The 20,263-nt window shown below is 35.4% G+C and overlaps 1 protein-coding gene across 13 annotated transcripts in view; it reads left to right on the forward strand.

The window, feature by feature from the left end:
* Nucleotides 1-20,007, forward strand: part of ERBIN (erbb2 interacting protein) — a 123,102-nt gene extending 103,095 nt beyond the window's left edge. For 10 of the 13 annotated variants that reach the window (XM_074811584.1, XM_074811590.1, XM_074811582.1 and 7 more), the window contains 7 exons: nt 114-1,635; nt 9,133-9,276; nt 10,104-10,235; nt 11,972-12,178; nt 13,339-13,431; nt 14,013-14,087; nt 16,786-20,007. In XM_074811584.1, the coding sequence (XP_074667685.1) occupies nt 114-1,635; nt 9,133-9,276; nt 10,104-10,235; nt 11,972-12,178; nt 13,339-13,431; nt 14,013-14,087; nt 16,786-16,893 (2,281 nt within the window). In that variant the 3' untranslated portion in view covers nt 16,894-20,007. The other 3 variants (XM_074811591.1, XM_074811592.1, XM_074811597.1) reach the window with 2 other exon arrangements.
* The last annotated feature ends 256 nt before the right edge of the window (nt 20,008-20,263 follow it).

A 20,263-nucleotide genomic window follows, 5' to 3' on the forward strand; every position in this document is an offset into this window, starting at 1 on the left:
GTGTGCACAATATGGCTGTGTTGCATGTTAATGATTATTTTTTCTAAAACAATTCTTGAAGGAATATGTTGGTTCCTTTTGGAATTTCTTTTAAGAGACATCTTTTTTTCCAGGCGAGAAGATGAAAATCTGAATAATCTTTTGCAAAATGGAGGTGAATTGAGCATTACAGTAGAAGAAAAAATAGATGTTGAAGAGAAGGTTACAAATTTGTCTGAATATGAATTAAGCATTGAAGAAAGATTAGGCCTGATAGGAAAAGGTGTTCATCTAAGCACTCCTACAGAGGAGTCTCACAAATTAGACCAAATAAACATGAATATCAATAAACTGGTTAGCGAAGAGGCAGTGCCAGTTCCTGCAGAAAGGTTAGGAACACAGGAAATTGTTTCAGTAAAGGGCTTTTTGAGTAACAACACGAAAGAAGAAAGTGAACACTTGGAAAATGGAAATAAATATCCTATAAATAAAGTAAATGGACATCCTGAGGAAGCAGTACAGTCTCCCAATAATGACAAACTAACAAGAAGCACTACAGTTGATGGTGATTCTGCTGAGCTGTCTGTTTCAAGGAGCAGTGAAGATTTGTCCCCACAGAGAAGTGGTCCTGTGATGAAATCTCACAGTGTCACCAGTATGGACACTGGTGGTCTGAAAATCTACGATGTTGTCAATGAGAATGGATCTCAACAGTCAAACTCAGTGGCAAAATCAGCATCTAATAGTGCAGATGGAAAAAACATAGTCCGAAGTAAATCTGCTACTCTTCTGTATGATCAGCCTTTGCAGGTTTTTCCTGGGTCATCATCATCATCTGATTTAGTATCTTCTACAAAAACTGTGTTCAAGTTTGACTCAAATCACAATCCTGAAGGTGCTAATGTAGTGAGAGGATCAGTCACAAGTGGTGCACAGATGTTCTGTGCTCCCCAGTATAATATTCAGTACAGCAGCAGTGCAACAGCGAAAGACACCTTGTGGCCCCAGAAACAAAACACCCAAGTAGAACAAGGCAGCTTACCTCCTTCACGTCTGCTTAGGTCTGACAGTACAGAAAACCCCAGCTATGTAAAGCATTCTGCCAATATGAATTTTTCCAATCATAACAATGTCCGAGCCAGCACTCTGTATAACACTCATCAACGGATGGCTGGGAGACATATAGATACATGGGCTGTTCCACCGAATGATAGACTGCTCCCAGGAGCAACCAGACACACTCTTCAAAGGCAGAGCAGTGTGTCTTCTACAGCTTCTATAAATGTTGGGGATACAGGACCTTCAAGGCGGACCCAGGTTCCTGAAGGGGATTATTTAACATACAGAGATTTGCATTCAATGGGAAGAGCTCCACCAGTAATGTCTGGGCAACAGAGACCTCTTTCTGCCAGGACATACAGCATTGATGGTCCAAATGTACCCCGACCACAGAGTGCTCGGCCATCGGTGAATGAAATACCAGAAAGAACTATGTCAGTTAGTGACTTCAATTACTCACGGACTAGCCCTTCAAAGAGATCAAACCCAAGGGTTAACTCTGAGCACTCTTTATTAGACCCTCCAGGAAAAAGTAAAGTCCCTCATGACTGGAGGGAACAGGTGCTGCGACATATTGAGGCTAAAAAGCTAGAAAAGGTAAAAACAATAATTTTAAAACTTTTATTCCATATCCAGGTAACAGAAAGGTAGAAGTTAAGTACACTGTGTTTTGAACTGCTTTTAATTACCAGTGAAAATGTACTTCTGGTACTGCTTTTAAAAGGATAAACATGTTTGTGATGAATATATGAGAAACAGTCGAATGGTAGACTGTAAATGAACTTTACCCCTGGAGAAAAAAAAGTCCCTGTTGTTTTTACATCATACTTTCCAGCTTAGTCCAATTACTTTAGAAGGCATTTAATAATGTCACATTGACCTGCTGGACTGCAAGGCCAGCTCTTTTAGGCCAGGTAATTTTTATGGTAGCATTGTTTTCATATTATACTAAAATATTCTCTTACACTTCTTGATCTTTCTGTTGTGTCTTTTCCCCCCTATTTCTTCTGTTTAAGAACAAGGGAAAGAAAATCAGTAAAATGTGTTTAGAAGTATAGACCTACAGCTTCAGTTGCTGAAGAATTCAAAAGCCATAATTAACATGTATTTGCCTCTAAGCCAGTTGTCTTTTGAAATTGGGTATCTGACACGTTGTTGAATGAATATTTATTGCTGTGAGATGAGAACACTTAAAAATCTTGTTCATTTCAAGAAGTCACAGGAGGTTTTGATATAACTAGAAATGATGAACAGGATTCTTTATGTACTGTAAATGCTATCAAGAATTTGAGCTGATATGTAGAGATGAACAATTACATATTTTCAAAAAATTTGTGTAGAGACTGGAAGAGTGTAATCTATGCTGTCCAGCTAAACCAGTTTAAAATAGCATCGCTAAACAATGGGTAGAATGTCATTAGCCTGATAGTGTTTCCTTGGAGGGGAAGTGAGTAAAGCAGCCGATTATAACAGCTAGATGGATTTTCTTTTTTAATTTCCTTTGAAAGAACATAGTTTGGTTTGTGATTATTATCCAAAATACTTCAATATCTGTGACAGCTAAAGAAATTTAATTGGAGGTGGTTGGAAAAATTACTTTTAGCTATAATTTTTCTTCAGAAATCCAAGTATTTGGTAGAATGGGTTTTCTTTTGTTTTAAGTTGCATAACGTCTAGTGACAGAAAGGGATGGGCTGCTTCTTTTTTTTAAAGAAGCCTGCAGAACAGCTGCACCTGTTCTGATGAAGTTTGAGTACGACATAAAATATTTTAAGGCTTTCACAGATGTTCCAACCCTAATAAAAGGTGCATTCTCTGATCTTCCATTCTCCTGGATGCATATATCAAATGTTAGATGAAATAACAGAGAAGCAAAAATCCCAGCAATCCCTGAATACAGAGGGAAATAAAACTTCAGTGCACTGCTAATGCAGTTTGTTAATAGCTCGTTCTTATATAGTCTACATTTGCCATATTAGGAGCAATGTTTAATACACCAGTGGTACTTGTTCAGGTACTGTAACAGTGTACTCACCTTTACTGAAATGAAATTGGTTGCCTGACTTGATTCCAGTCATATCCCTTCATACTTTCTGTCATGCTTTATATGTAAACCTTAATTTTTGTTTCCTATTAGAGTGATATGGAATAGCTGCTATTGAGATCTTACCTGTGCATCTAATTTAACAGATCTTAGAAGACCATTTTGTATGTGCATGTCTCTTTAGTTTTGGCCTTGAAGCATTTCAAAGTAGCTTTTACTTAGCAATCTGAGACTTATTTATGGGTTTAAAAGTGTATGGGTGTATATAATTACCTACTTTATTTTCTCTGGGATATGACTTAAAAAGAAAAATCTGAACTGTGAAAAATGTAGATATGATCTATATGGCAGCTGGCAAATATGATAATGTGTAAATTCTAGGAATTCACTGGATATTTCTTTGTTCTTTTAAAATAATGGTTTTGGTATTTATGTTTGTAATTAAAAATTAGCTGGGCAGGGTGGGGGGCTTAATCTATAACCAGACTTCTGAAAGAATTTGAAGTCTGAAAAATTTTCAGTAATTAACTAGTTGAAGGAACAAGTTCAATTACAGAGCTCATTTAAGGAACATTTATTGGAAATTGCTTTGACAAAGCTTTCATGGAATTAAAATGATGTTTCTTTTTTTTAAAGTGTAAGACACAATACTGACAAACCCAGGCATACAAGATTAAGCCTTATGATGAATATTTAATTCTTATCTTGTTGGTTATACACAACAGTATGGGTTAATAGTATTACCTTTGCTGTGACTCTTCTGAGTCTGTTACTGAATTTAATCAAGTTTATTATTTTTATTCTGTGCTTATTAGGAAAGAGGGTGTTGTGGGGTTTTGGGGGTTGGCTTTGTTGTGAGTTGTTTTTTTTTTTTCTTTTTGCTAAGCTCCTGCAGTACTTCGTTATTTTGTTTTTATAAAATTTAGTAATTGAAGGGAGAGAAAGAGGGGGGTGACCCCACTTAAATGAACAATGTCTGCTTGTTGGAGCTATTGAAGAACCTAGTTCTTGTTTTATTTATTGGTCCTTTTTTACTTGATATAGGTAGGAAAAAAAAACTTTCAGGAGTTTATTTTGCATGAGGAGAGATGCAGGTTAGTTTTAAGTCCAGCAAAAATGATTAACAATGAATTCCAGACAAGAAACCAGCATTTGTAATCCCTTTGACAAACTGTAAGGGGTTATACACCGATCAACTAAAATTTATCCATCTGGTTGAAGGAAGGTAAAAACAGTTCACGAGACCATTTGTACATAGAAATTTTGCATATATTCAAGAGAAACAATTTGCTTACCTGATGCAAAGCATATTTTATTGTGGAACAGAGAAAAGAGCTTATTTAAATGTCAAGCTGCTCTCTAGTGGTTAGATATATAAGCTGTTGGAAGGCATGCAGTCAATTCTGCCCCTCATAAGTTTAGTGCACAGGTGAGTTTTTTACGAACAGTAACATTTTTGAGCATATTTTCCTTTTCACATGTGACTTGAAGATTTTACTACCTGATATGACACAGTAGTCTTATGTAGCCATCTTGCTAAAAATTTTCATTTAGGAATTTAAACTAAAATACTGCCTGTGTAAAAACACTATTGTCCCACATATTTTAATGTGAGGTAGAGGAATTTTTCATCTGTAAATTGCAGTAGTAAATATCTGCAACAGTTATCTGCAAATATCTATTATATTTGTGTGCTGAGTAGGCAGAAACAGTTTCTGGGCCTGACTCTGTTCTTTCCTCACATATGTATATTTTCTTTTTTTGTTGTGGATCTCTTGGGAGTTCATCAGGTGCATGTTTGTTTTCAATTCTAATTTCATCTGGAATTAAGTCCTCTATTTTTCATCTAATTTATCTACTATTTATCTAAAATGGTAGAACTTTCAGAGACAACATCATAAAGTTTGATTCCTACTTTCCAATTCAGAAATCCAAATAGATAGTTTTATTCTCAAAGTTGCCAGTGTACAGTGCCTTATTAAAAGAATAAAGTCTAAGTGTTTCAGTATTGATACAGAATTGCAGTTTTAGTCAGTGTCAGAGTTTTTCTTGAATTATTTTTTTATGCTACATACCTAACATGCAAAAATATTTTAAGTTACATGGCCTCAGATTTTCTTCAAATTAAGCTTGCTTCAATACGTCAAGGAAAGTAACTTCAGTGGGTCTGTGCACACATAAAATTAAGTGCTTAAGTCTTTATAAGATCATAGCCTGAAGAATATTTTCACACTGATAAACTACAGGAATGCTGTCCATTCAGTAGTTGTTAGTTTAAAATTTTCATTTTAGTTTTGGGGTGGTTTTTCTCCATTTTGAATGGACTACTGAACCATCAATGTGTTATAATGAAATTTTGTGGAGTTTGGAAGTCAATACATCACACTTTAAATGGAATTAAGTTCTTGTGCATTTGGAATTCAAAAAACAAAAGTTCTGACCCTGCAAACATTTTATGACAGAATTTAAATGATATGTAATTTTCCATATGTAACTCTTCAATAGGAATGCTGTCACTTATTGAAGATACATTTTTTTTCAGGATCAGAGATGTAAATTAATGCCTTTTTTTTCCTCTCTTGTGACTGAAGAATAGTTTCATAATGTTTTAAGTTCTTCTTTAGGATAAGTTGCTATCTTGCTAGAATTCTGTCAGATTTCAAGCAAAGGTTTTTTTGCTTAAAGAATTCATTATAGGTATTTCAAGTGTTCCAGAATACCTTGAGCAAACTTTTTCTAAAGAATCTTAGATAGTCAAGGTGGAAATTAAAAGTAAAGGAATTTCTAGACATTTAATATAGCCTCAAAGGATAACTTATGCCCACCTTTAGCTGGCAATTGATTGTAAGTACTGTTACATAAATGAATAGGCTAACATTTAGTCTTAGCAGTAGTTACAAGTTAAGGCTATTCCAAGTAGAATGTAGAGTCTTGTTCCCTGCAGATACTTGAATTTTATTAGTTCTTGTTCTATACCAAAATTTCATGGATTGTCATGACAGACTCCAGCCAGTCTTAAAATTAAAACAGTATTCTCCAATAGAATTCCTCCTATGTAAGTTCCACTATTTATTGTCTTTCATCTAAGTAAATGCGTTAAGGCACTTCAGTTCCCACGAGACATCCTTTTGAAATCTGAAATTGTTAATTCTCTTGTAAGCTGCAAAATGGAGAAAATGTTCTGACTCTTAAGCATTCAAAAAGAATGTAAGTAAACACCAAAACTATGCTCCTAGCTGCCTGCATCTGAACTGATTCCATTGGAGGCTGATTTTGACTACAAATCGTGATTTATATGCCGAATATTTTATTTTTTTTTTTTTACTTTTACATAGCCATTTTTTCTTGATGTATTGTGGATTTTAATACATGTTCTTCACAGTTGAATAACTGATTTCTGGTGAACTTAGCTTTCACAAGAATATAGTGGAGCATGGCATGTATATTGGTTAGTGTTTATCAGTTTAGAGTAATTGAAATTAGATTTCTCGAGCTTCAAATAGTTGAATTACCGTTTTGCAGGCCATTATGCCCTAGCAAATCAGGTGGAGAATGGGGTTGGTACTTGGAATTAATATTCATATTTAATCTGAAGTTTAGACCATACTTTTTTTTCATATTTAATTTTTAATAAATTTGAATTAAAATCAGGAGGCTTAATGGCATCTGCATGTTCAGATTTCCAAAAGTGTCTTATCTGGTGCAGCAGGCTTCAAGAATCTCCCTAGGAAATGTACAGCCTTCATCGTGCTCATATTGAGAAACAAAATTAAGAGGAATACTGTTCACACTCCAAATGTCTCAGTTTTTCTCTTTCCAGCTAAAAATAGGTAGAGGGAAAATACTTCATAAATTTGTCCCTAGGACAAATGTGTGGTGTTAAACTAAAACTGTGTTACAACTCCATGTAATTTTAAATAGTATTTGTTCTGTGCAGTTTGTATTTGTGGGTTCCTTCTAATTTAGTGTTGAGATGCTGTGCCCAATATAGAGAAGGAGAAAAATGGTGTTTTCAGTACTTCTCATGTCTTCCCTACATCAATTACACAATCAATTTTTTGTACTTCAGAAAAAGTGTCTACCAAGAAAGGAGATTTTATAAACCCTTTAATAAAACTACTCTCAGGCTGTGTAATCACCTTGAAGCTCACTAAACTGAGTTAACTGAAATATTAATTCCTGATTAACAAATTCATGCCTCTACAAATTTTTTGAAAGTTCTACCTCCTCTTGCAGATCTATCTCAGATTGTACATACAAATGTGGATTTAGATTGTCACTATTTATTGACCATCTGTTTGGGTCCCTCCAAGAGAAGAATGAATCTGGTGGATCTAGGGATCTTTATAGTATGATGGTCTGCTAGAGACATTTTCAGAAGATAACTTTCTAGTCTCATCATGCATTCCTTCTATTTTTTTATCTGTCTTTTTGCCACTTACAGAAGATGGAGCGATATAGAAGCCTCTGTAAGGAGACTTCAGGAAGTTGCCTGTACAAGTGGGGGAAGAAAGCCACCCAGCTAATTAGAGAGACTTTTGAGAAGAGTTGTAAGAAGATGCTTTGAGGCATTAAGGAGCTAAGGAGAACTGGATTTTGCAGTTTCATCTGAGTGTTTGGCCTGAAACTTAGAGGAGCAGTAAGCTCAGATCGAATGTTTAGTAAAGAGAGACTTGAATGCCAAGTACAGTCTTCCCTCCCAAGACAGGGGAAAGCCTTTGGAGATTTGTCTGAAAGCTTGAAAAATCTGTTGACTAGAGAACAGGGTAGGTGTAGAAGAGGAGCATGAAGAAAGATCACTATGCCATTGAGAGGTTATCCAAGACCCTTCGCCAAGAAGAGCCAATTAGTGTTAGTAAATACTGTTTTCCAAGGGAGTTTCCAATGATTGCACTCCCAGAGCATCTGGGGAGTATGAATATGCACAGGCATATGACTTTTGATTATTAAACTAGTTTTAGTTTCACAAGATAAAGCTAGTATGAAAGAGCAAAAGTCTGCCTGAGGACTAGTGACTATTTTCAAAATCAGATTAGTATGTGTAGTCAACAAACACCAAAATGTATTTATTCATGTAAGAGTTGTTGCAGTATCTTAGTCAAATGATATGTATTTTGAACTTTTTTCTTCTTTTTTTCCTTGGAAAAATTAGAAACCTTATAAAAGACAAAAAACATCTTGCTGGGTTTTGATGCTTTGTGATGTATCTTCTACTGTGATCATATTTTTTCATGGGTCTTTGTCACTTTTTCAAGATAGGTTTGTTTCCGTTGTCAGGTGGCACATGGAGGATTTTCCTTTTGTTCTTTTGTGCAGTCTTTTTATTTTGTTTTGTTTTTACAACCACAAAAGTCTGTGGTGGCAAGATGGTAATATCTGCTTGCTTTCTAGTACCCTTATGAATATTGCAGAGGTCAGGTTTGCAAGGTAATGAAGCTGAAAACCAAACCACTATCACTTCTGTCCCTGAGCTCGTGTTACCTGTTTGCCTACAGTGGCACAGGGCTGGACTCCCAAGGTTTCTTTCTAGCCTCTTGTTCACATTCTTGAATGAAGTGTTACTGAAATGCATTGCAAGAAAACCCAGTCAAACAGTCAAATCTCTGTGTAAATTTAGTACCTGCACCAGTAATAGGGGCAAAAATGAGACAAAATAGTAACTGGTAATTAGATGGTGTTCCATAGGTGTTTACTCTTGACTGCCAGCTTCTCTTCCAGCAACATATTTGATACTTAGCAAATTTAATGAAAACCTAGAAATTTTGATAAGCTGTGCACCTTTGTTGTTTTTCCAGAAACATGAACATTTGAATGACTTTATTTACATGTAATTCTGCATGTTAACTGCTGATTGCATGCTGATTTACAGTAAATAAAGGTAAAATAGGGGTCACTGAGTTGTGTTTTATACATCGCAGTGGTACTGTTCTTGCATGGTTTTTATCTTGCATGACAATGGAATATGTTTGTATTAGTCTATGTATAACATGTCTTGTGGTTTATGCATGCTGCACTAATCTCTGTGTTAAATCTGTCCCCTCTCTATTCAGAGCATGCTGTCTAGGTCCTTTAATTCCAATTATGCTGCAGTTAGCAGCTTTCACTATGGCAGCAGTAGGGATCTGCATGGCAGCCAGGGTAGTGTTGCCTTGAGTGTTGCAGACGGAAGAGGTTCTGGTGTGCACATTGTTCGAGTGAGTACCTACAGGAACCTATTGCAATATATAGAGGGGGAAAGATAAACTGTGAAAGGTGACCTTAAATTGATAGTTATCCTTTTATATATGGACAGTGCTTTCAATAAAAAGAATATAATTTGTATACTGGAACTTTTTTGTAGGCTTTAAATCAAATACTTTGCCTTCACTTCATATGCCTTAAACTTATTGCAAGGCTTTTCAATTTAATGCCATGAAGTTTAATTTTCTAATTGGCTTTTATAGATGGTTGAACATATGTAAAACTGTCTGGTTTTGTTGTACGTATGTGAACAAGAGATTACCATTCTGAATTTAACCTAGGTTGATAAAGGTTTGAACAAAATCTTATTACGCTTTTTCATTCCTCAGACAATTCTGGTGATGTAATCTGTACTGGAAGATACTGTAGAAGAAAATTAATATTTTAGTTTGTAAGAATATGTGAGGAAATGACTCTTTAAATCTGAGCATCCTAAGTGATGTTATGGTATCCATACTGAGCAGGATAAAGTCAACAGAAGACTTCTATTAACCATATGAATCCTTGAATAGGCAGTCTTTAGCATTTATTGACTTTTTTAATTAGTTTATTGATCATCAAAGACACCTCTGCAGTTGCTAATTTTTGAAAATATCCTTCAATATTTTATGGATGTGGTGTCTTGGCTAGTAAGATTTTCTACATTAAAAATGTACTAGTTAATCAAAGAAGATAAAGAATGATAAAGCACTTAAAATGTTTTATTCTGGGCTTCTTATGAGAATTTTTTAGCTTGAATTATATGAAGACAGTCATCTTTACTGCTCCATTCTGTTTAAAGCATCCCCAGGCTTCTAATCCAGGAGACCAATGCCAGGATGAAGTATTCATTTCAGGACAGCAGAATTACTCATCTGTCACACTTAGTCTCAAAGATGTTCCTCTGGACAGCATGAAGAAAATAGCTGTGCAGGTAATTATCTACATGGCACCATGGATAGGATATATTTATTATTATTTGTAAGTGTATATTTTTTTTTAGTAGTAATAGAGAAGTATGTTGGGACAGCAGTTGGAACTGGGGCTTCTTTAATGTGTAATACCGAGGTATTGAAGGTGGCATAAATGATGGCATACCCTTTTTGGAAGACAAAATAGTTAACTGTACAAAGGGGGATTGTTATCATTTTTCTTCAGCAGGGCCTTTGAAAGAAGAAATTTTCAGCAAAAGATGTAATTGCAAGTGGAAATCGGAATATGGCGGATGATTTCAGGAAAGCAATCTGAAGCTGATTAAACCTTTTAAAGAACAAACTTGAAATCTGTTGTGATGAAATTGTGATGATAAATTAGAATTTGTAGGAGACATTCTGTGTTCATCTCTGAGCACTTACTACAATGAAACTAAATGGATGCTTGTAAATTATTACAATGCAGCCACTGATTTTCTTTTTATAGCTTTAGTAATTTCAGTTGCATTTCTACAGACCTCGGATATTAGAAATTTGCTAGTTGTTGATACATGTTGTCTATGTAAACTCTACCTCTGGCAGTACAACAAAAAATAGTTTTCCTGTCATGATTTAGGTTTTCAGAAGAGGCAGTAGAAAACTGTGTAAATTTAATACATCTGATCTGTAAATAAGCTAAAAAATGTGTATATACACACATTACTGTTTCTCAGAATCACTCTGACATAAAAAACTCAATCAGAATAGATTCTGATATGTGTCCATTCACATAGCATGGTTAAAGGTTGAAATTTGCTCACATCAGTTATCTATAATATTGAGAGAGAGTATTTTAATATCCTTGTATCCTATAACTAATGGGATAATGATGGCAGGCAGAAAAATTCTGTAACTCAAGCCTGTAGCATTTTTGAAATGTGGGAATCATACAGACGGATAAGTGACTACTTAGGCTGGGTAAAAGCATGAGGCGTATGGGCAAGGAGAGAAAAGGCTGCCCACCTCAACACAGAGCTGCAGAGCTGCACAATAACTCTGAGGCTTCAGTAAGAAATGTTGTCATCTCCAGCATCATCCCCAGTGATGTGGTTTGAATGCACTGTATGTCTTGACAATTGGGTACCTTACTGCTGTTTGTCATCATTATACCTATCAAATCAGTGATAGATGTGTTAACAAAAGAAAAATGTTTATTTGAAGTATCCATTACAGTCTTGATACGAAAATCTTGAGCTTCTATGTGAAATTGCTCAGAAGGTTTTCCTGTGAAGTGGTCACCAAAATATGCTCAGAGAGCATATAATTTCTGTCTGCTAGCTGTGTGGGATTTTATTTTGTGTATGTTCTACTGGGAATTGTTACAAAATCTCTGAATTTTATGCAATAAAAGTGCAAATTATAATGATATCAACCAAGTGTCAATATTGTCAGTTGCACTGCTAGGAAATAATGGTTGGGAAAACTCAGTGAAACAAGTGCTAAAAATAAAGACTGTCTAGTCTGTTCTAGTAGATTAGCACTAAAAGTAAGTTTTTGATTTTCAGATTTGTTCTCAGTAGGTCAGAGCTGATGACTGTAAGGAAAATTGAGTATAACTGTACGTGATCCAGAAGCGTAGTTTTAGTAATGTTCCTAAAATTAAAAGCAGCCAAGTATAAGAAATATTGAAATAATAAAGGAGTAACTGAGAATTGCTGCTTTTAAAATGTATGATATTGAGTATTCATGTTTTATTCAGATACCTTTGACAAATGGACAAATGTGCCAGCCTCAGAGACCTCAGACAAATTACAGCCAAATCCATCATCTCCCTCAGTCATCAGTAGCAAGACATCCATCTAGAGAGCAATTAATTGATTATCTGATGTTGAAAGTTGCCCACCAGCCTCCCTATACACAGTCCCAGTGTTCTCCCAGACAAAGCCACGAGTTGGCAAAGCAAGAGGTAAGAATAAATCTGACTTGACAATATGACATCTGTCTGTCAGTGGCAGTGAATTGTTAGATTGTTTTCATTTATTACCATTTCTCTGTAGATGGTGACAGAAATCATACAGGAATTTGTCTCCAAAGAAGACAATGTTATCTCAGTGCTATTCTACTACTGAAATCACACATTCCTTGAAGTTTTGAGCTCTTTACTTTTTATGTGAACATTTTAGAAGAGATATATGATAGATTTTTAACAGAATGTACGAGAAAATTAAACTTGCATCTTTTTACTGAGCTAGAAATTTATTTCTCAACTACATTTATTGATCATCAACTCATTATCTAATAACTGAAAAAATACAAAGCAGCAGTACAATTTAGAGTACTTTGCGTCTATTCATTGCTATACAGAATGGTTCAAAAATCTGCAAGTGTAGAAATGTGCATCCATGAACAAAAGTCAGGATAAAAAAAATGTGAGCATCTGATGCAAGCCTGATAATTATCAATTTTATTTATTTATGATAGATGTGGGTAAGAAATTCTTAAACAATTAAATGGCTCTTTCATTGTGGCAATCTTCTTTGTGCTCTTGGACACAGGGTGTTTTCTCTGTATTGTTTCAGGTTTTCTGAGAAAATATTGAGAACTACGTTTTCATTCTGTGCTAGAATGAGAATGTCCACTTCCTGTGTAAAATAAGTTTTCTAGTCAACTATTCTGACAAGAGAAAGCAGAGACAGTGTTGGCTCCATAGAACTTATAGTGAAAGTAGGAATGAGGTTTGATTTTTAAAATTCAGCTAGAGGTAGCAAAGAAGTAAGAGGAACAAGTTCTTTCATAGGAACATGTATTTTTGCTGGGGGTATTACATTCATTTACATTATATCAAAATATCTCTGAATTTAAAGCCGACATGAACTATGATTATAATAATAGTGTTATTGGAGTAAAACTTATGTACAATGGTAGGTGATGCTCTTGTATTGGGATCTTGCTCTGAATTAATATTATGATAAAATGTTCTCTTGAACTGTGATAAATACCTTTTTTTTTGAGGTTTTTTTTTTTAAAGCTTTTGTTCACCTGAATTCCTTAGCAATAATTTCATTACAGTAGCTTTGAATGCAGATTTTTCAGCCAGTTCATCTAACTTTGGTTGTAACTACTTAGATTCGAGTGAGAATTGACAAGGATCCAGAACTTGGATTTAGTATATCGGGAGGAGTTGGTGGTAGAGGGAATCCATTCAGACCTGAAGATGATGTGAGTATTTTATAGTAATGCATCTTTAAATCATTCTGATTAGTAATGTTTCTAGTGTTTAGCAAAGTGGGGGGTGGGGGGAGGGGGGGCATGGGGACTGGAGTAGAGAAAATTGGGGAGAAATGATAAGGAAGATCAAGGTGGTAGGTGACCACAGTGGTCACATTACAACACAGAGGATTATTCTAGCTGAGTGGTTCTTGCACAGTTCCAGGTATCAGTCAACAGATTTGAGATGTGAATTATGGAGCTTACAATTAGGAAGCCTCTTAAAAGAGAATGTGATTAGCCTACAGCCTTATTTCTGGTGGCTGATAATTCATCTTGACATATACATCTGCCAAATTAATCAAAAGCAGATCATAATTTGCCCTTCAGTACTCCTTTAAAGGCAATTCTCCTGGATTTAACAGTAGAAAAGGAAGGCAGTCACAAAAGCCAGTAGACCTGTAGAATAATATTTCATGCTTTTCTACTTAGGGTGGAAAATAGAAAAACTGTTTTGAATTACATCTGCTTCATGCTACCCTACTATTCATGAAATAAGTTGTCAAAAATGTTTTCCACCTCTGTTTTTCAAGGGTATATTTGTAACCAGAGTACAACCAGAAGGACCAGCATCTAAGTTGTTGCAGCCTGGAGATAAAATAATTCAGGTACTTTGGTCATCTAATTAACTAGCCTATGTAATATACCAGTTCATTTTTAGTTTGTACCTTTTCTAAGAGCAGAATGTTTAATTTTTAGATAGATTACCAATACCTTTTCCAGAAGCATTCTTATATTCTGGGATGATGCTTTTAATTTTCTTACACCTAACATTAGAATAGGTGACACAGGGGGAAACATTAATCAGCTGGATCATTTTTCCAAACTCTGGACATTTTTCATTCTTTTAAAGACAAAAAAACAGGCCCAATGTCATTCAAGGTGGAACATGAGCATTTCATGAGGCATTACTATCATTCAGTTATTTAACTGGTAGCCATTCACACTCAGTGTTCTGAATAATGTGTTGTCTGAACACCAGCAGTTGCATCTTGCTGTTACATCCCTCTCCATCCAGCAGTCCCTGCCAGTCTGCTGCCTCTGCCCCAGCTGACAGGCTGAACGCGTGCAGGTGCTGGCAGAAGCTGCATCTTGGCTGGCTGATACCTGGCTGGTCGCAGCGTATACCTCTTGCCTGCCTCATCTGCTGCAGGCAAGCCAAGTAGGTTGCTTCAGGAGCTATGACTTCTTGACTGCAGGTCTGCAGTTCTTTTTAGTAGGAAGTCAGTACCTTTCAGACCTCTTCTGTATTAGATTTGTTTGAAGTTGTCTAATGAGCTCATAAGCTATTCGGGGAGGGGTCAGAGAAGCGGGCAACGGGATTATATAAACCTTACTTTCTTAGGGAAGTGGGCTAACAGGACACTTGAACAGTGCTGTAGCAACCCTTAAAGTTGCAGAACTTGTTGACAATTATTAATTATTCACCACATTACTGGTTTGAGAATGTTGATAGAGTTGACTTTGCTGCATTTCAGTTTTCCAAAAACAAACAAAAACCACAACAAAAAATCCACTAGTATCTCAATTAAACCACAACATCCTGTGAACAGTTTTCTAAAGCAAAGCCAAACTGAAAACACACCCTAATCCTTTGAATGAAAGATAAAGCCAAAAAGGACAGAAGAAAACTAAACTGAGATCAAGTTGTTCCAACTAAATGCTGTCTTGTTTTACTGTGCTTGTACTTCCTCACTGGGAAAGGTCCTAGTTCTCGTACTGATGTAGATGACTTTAAGGGATGGGGGTAACCCTCCAACATAACATACAGGAACAAGAAGCATGTTAAACCTTTGAAAATACTGGTAGCATATTTATTATGTATTTATAGAGTCAAACATGTGAAAGGTGACTTTTGTTCTAATGGCTTATTCCTGTCTTTATGGAACTTCATTTGTCTGTGTGACATTTATAATGAAGTTTCCTCCACTGCTTGGGTTTTGCTTTTTGTTTAATGAGGAATCCATAGTTTGAAAAAGAGCTGAAGGAGAAGTTGCATTTGCGTGCTTAGACAATTACAGGCTGTTTCATTTCTCATAACTAAGAATATTTTTTTGTGTAACAGCACGTTCTTTATACCTGTAATAATCCTAGTAATGGTGTAATGACAGTCCCACTCTGTCTTGTTGCTGCTTAGACAGCTTTTGCAGTTTTTGATTGAATATTATCTCTTCCAAAATGACTTTGCTGTGGTTGATTTTGCAACATTCTCTGTAAAAGAGATATGTAAAAATATGATAGATAGATATGAGCTATGAGAAAATATTTATTAGACATGCATTATGTATAATAAATATATTCAACGTGATCAGTGACTAGATAATTGCATGTAAGTCTTAAGGTACTTAGGTTAGGTCAGGGCTAAGACATTCTGTACAGGTGATGGTTTGGAAGGGTTGCTGCCACTTTTGCTCTCGGAACAGTCTATATGTAAATCTTTCCCTGCAACCCTAGACAGGTTTAAAAACCACTGCCCTTACAACAAAGGATTCAGCTGGTAGCAAGTGTTTGGTGATGGGTTAAGGAACCACAACTCCAAAATGGCACAGCTAAGGTGCATGAACAGTTCTCTGTGTCACCACATGAGGGGCAGTAGCTCAGGGAGAAAGGTTGGATGCACAGCTGGAAGCAACAACAGTTTAAACTGTACAAATCTGTCATTCTGCAAGATTTTACCACCCAGACTGAACATGAACTTGCAGTAGTACACCCTGAGAAGTTGAACCATAGCCATGTTTTCCCTGTCTTTTGTAGACCTCTTAGGCCTTCCTGTGTTGGCCCAGCCAAACTTGTCCCACGAGTGACAACGTTGTTTAGAGTCACAGGAAAATTCAAGCTGGGGGTGACCTCAGGAGGTCTCACACCCTAAAATGGCTCCCAATGCCATTAATGCTTTTTGTTAAAGGCTTCAATAGTTTTAATTTATTACAAATCCTATTTCTAATATTCTGATACTTAAACTGGGATATGTCATTTGTACTGCATTTGGTTTTTTTAGTGTGGCTGTATTAAGGCTGATTAATTAGATGTCTGATGTTAATTGTTTAAAGTTCTGGTTTCTCTTTTGGTCATTTGCAATACCTTTGGGGCAAAATTCTTGCAAGGATAACACAGTTTAAATTCTTGTAGCATACAGGTACGTGTTCAACTCATATCAACAATGCAATCTACAAATCTGCAGTGTTTTATTGTCTGCATTCATATAGAGTTTACTTATTTTAAATCTTAAACTAACATGAAATATGAGACACTTCGCTAATAAGGCATACGAGACTGTCGTTTTCAATTTTAAATATTCCTTTTTAGGCTAATGGATACAGCTTCATCAATATTGATCATGGACAAGCAGTATCTTTGCTAAAGACTTTTCAGAATGCAGTGGAACTCATCATTGTGCGCGAAGTTTCTTCATAAATACTGTGGATTGGGAGGAAAGCCAGCAGGATTCATTGAAGGACTTATGGGAAACTGAATATTTTGCTATTTTTATACATGAAAGGAACTTGAAAAGAATTATGATCAAAATTTGTACAGGAAATACTGAACTTGTGGCTAAAGGGGTAAAAACCACTGTATAGAACATACAGGAAATCATTTTGGAAATGCATATGGTGAATAAACTTGTTTTTAAGCATTATAGCAATCTAAGGATCACTCCTCCAAGAACAAACCTGTGTTGTTTTTTTGTACAGATGGTAGGTTTATTTTTGGATAATCCATACACATTACTAAACTTTGTGCAAGACTTCACAAAGCCTTGGTTGTAGCCAGTGGGCAGATGGCAGGGCTGTCTGTCATGTAGCTGTTTATTGCCTTTATTTTTATTCACCAGATATTAATGTGTTATGCTGAAACCACTTCTGTAGATATGGACAGGAGATATAAAATGTTGGCTTTGCTATGTGCACGTTGTATAGGTGAATGGGTAGATGGAAGGTGGTGCTGGTTGGACAGAATAAAGGTCAGGAGAAAAAACTATCTGCTATCTAAATCTGGAATCAGGAAAGAAGAAAAAGTGTTTAGTTCTGGAGTGTACGTCTACCAATAGAAAATGCAATAAAAGTTTGTGGTGTTTTTTTAGGAAGACTGTAACTATAAATTTGTGATACTCTACAGGATTTGTTCTTAATGTAGTCATTGAATATTCTTTTGCCACATGTGATTCATGTTTAGTTGGGTTTTCTTGCATACATAGTTTTTTCAATTGTACCGTGGAAATGTGCCCGGAGGTTTTTCTCTGCCATGGAAATCCCCAATTTTGTGCAAACGGTGATACTTTTATCTTTATAAAAAGTACTTCATTTTAACCTTATAGATTTAAAAAAATGAAACTGAAATGGCCAGTTTTTAAGGTTGTTGCCTGTAACATGTATTTAAACACACACAAAGTGTGCAGGAAGGGTTGTGAAAGACACCGTGATTTTGTTTGGCCTTTGCATTGCCTTGTTAATCAAAAAGGAAACCATACACATGGAGCTAGGTAACCAAAGCAAGTTTGTGAAACTTTGAACAGTGATGGAGAATTGCTATGGTGAGATGGAGAGCAAAGGGGAGGGTGTACTAACAACCCACCAGTTCATAATGATGTTTCTTAAAGGGCTGTTCCTACAGGTAACATTAAATGTGAACTAGACACTTCAGAGTCATTAAAGGGTTTCTAACTATATTAATGTAATAGTGATTTACCACAGGCTGCCTTTGTTCCTTATTACTGTATAAAATATTCAATTATGCTTTTATTAATTTTGTTTACCAGAAACATTAACTTTATTTTTCTCTTTCTGCTTTGTAATTGAATATAGACTGCATAATCTGCAGTGATAATTAATACATGGTTGTTATGGACCAGGGAAAAGTGCCATAGAAGACCAATAACTGTTCTTAATCAGGGCTAATGATTAGCCTTTCATTGTAGCAATATTCAGTTATTGCAGTTCATTTTTAATGTTTGAGACAGGTATAAGTTGCTTTTTTCAACCCATGTGTACAAAAGTAAATGCTTTTAATAAAGCTAGCAAAAACACCAGCCTCCTTTAGTTTTGAGACAATGACCTGGAGAGGGGAATTATACATAGCTAGCAGTAATAAACAGGCAGTACTTAAGTACTTTTTCAATAAGTGAACTCCAATATTATTGCACTTCTTTCAAAGATGTTAACTATTGCTTATTGTACTGTGTATAGTTCTAATAATTTTAATTGAAACCCTTTAACAACTCTCTTTGTATATTTTCTTTTTAGTTGATTTTCAGTAATATTTACCTAGAAAATGATTTTTTTTGATATATTAGCAGAAGTATGCTGTATTTTGATAAAATTCACCTATTTTCTGTGTGCTGTTAATCTTCAAAGGAAAGAATGAGAAACATAGCTATATAATGGCAAGCTTCAGTGTTCCCTTTCCAAGATGCATTTTGTTGTTGTTTAATTTCTATTTTTTTATTGAAAATGCAAAATGTTCACATCACATGTTCATTACTTTGAATCATGTTATTTTTATCACACACTGCCTTTTAAAGGGAATGCATACAAACAAGTCCTAAATTACCTTGGTCTTCTACATAACCTGTATCTTTGAGAAGGGAAAAGTCCAAAAAGCAGAACTGATTCTTTACTGATCTTGGACTGGCTTTGTATACATTTTGCAGTACATTTAAATATATCACTGAGGAATTATACTGTATTGTATTTTGCTTTAATGGTAACATGTTTTAAACGTTGTTGTGTCACTTAATTTTCAGATTTATGTATCACAGGAAAATTCTACCAAAAATGTTTGTCTGTGGTAGAACTGCAGAAGTAGAGACCTGTAGCAAGAAGTTTAGTACTTCTTGTGGAAACACTTGGCCAAAGCTTGTCTTCAGTAAATTAGCAAATTAACCATCTAATAAAACATGGATTATGCTGATTTTACTCAGTAGATGTTGGAGTTTTCCGTGGATTGAAATGTGTTTGTTACTTCAGTGTCTGTCTGCAAAGGTAAACACATGACAAACTAGATGATTTTGCAGAGAGTGGGAGAAAGATGTCTCCTGAACTAGTCCAGCCAGGATTCAGCAGGAGAGACAATATCGGCACTTTTCATTTTAAATGCATCTTAAGCTACATTTTGAATAGAATAAAATCCATCAGCACCCTAAATTACTTAGCATGGCAATGCGTTGATGCAAACTGTTAATTCTTTCTGTTCTTAATAGTTCATTAAAGAATCAGTTCAACTGGTGTAATGAAAAGATGAAGTCTCCCACCTATTTATTATGTAAATATTTTTTAGTTTCTTTTTTGGACTGGAGTTAAAAAATTGTGTATATACTTGAAAGCATTCTATGAACACAAACATAGCAATAAGCAACACACAGAATCAAACCTTTATGATTATTTTGGTTTTATTTAGAAATATTCCCATGTCAAACAGCTACAAAATGTTTTTGTTGATCAGCATTTATTCAACATTCCAAATTTTTGTATATAATTAGACTGTTTCTGAGGTAAAACATGGAGAATAGATAATAAACTAATGCTCTTTAAAGCTGTGTGTAATGGACTTATTTAAGTTCTAGGAAATTCTCCATATCACTATTCTTCTTTAGTTTCTATAGACCTTAGTACTCTATCAATATACAATAGTAAAGTCTTATTTGTGTTTCTGACTCTGTGCATCTCAGTGCCCAGGGCCCTGCTCTAGGTGGTTTCATTGCAAGACTGGGTTATTCACAAAGAAATACTTCTGTGAATAACCCAGTCTTGCGATGAAATCAGCCAAGGGCAGCTAGTGGCTTCTCTCC

The sequence above is a fragment of the Strix aluco genome, chromosome Z (genome assembly GCF_031877795.1).
Source record: "Strix aluco isolate bStrAlu1 chromosome Z, bStrAlu1.hap1, whole genome shotgun sequence".
NCBI classification, from domain to species: Eukaryota; Metazoa; Chordata; class Aves; order Strigiformes; family Strigidae; genus Strix; species Strix aluco.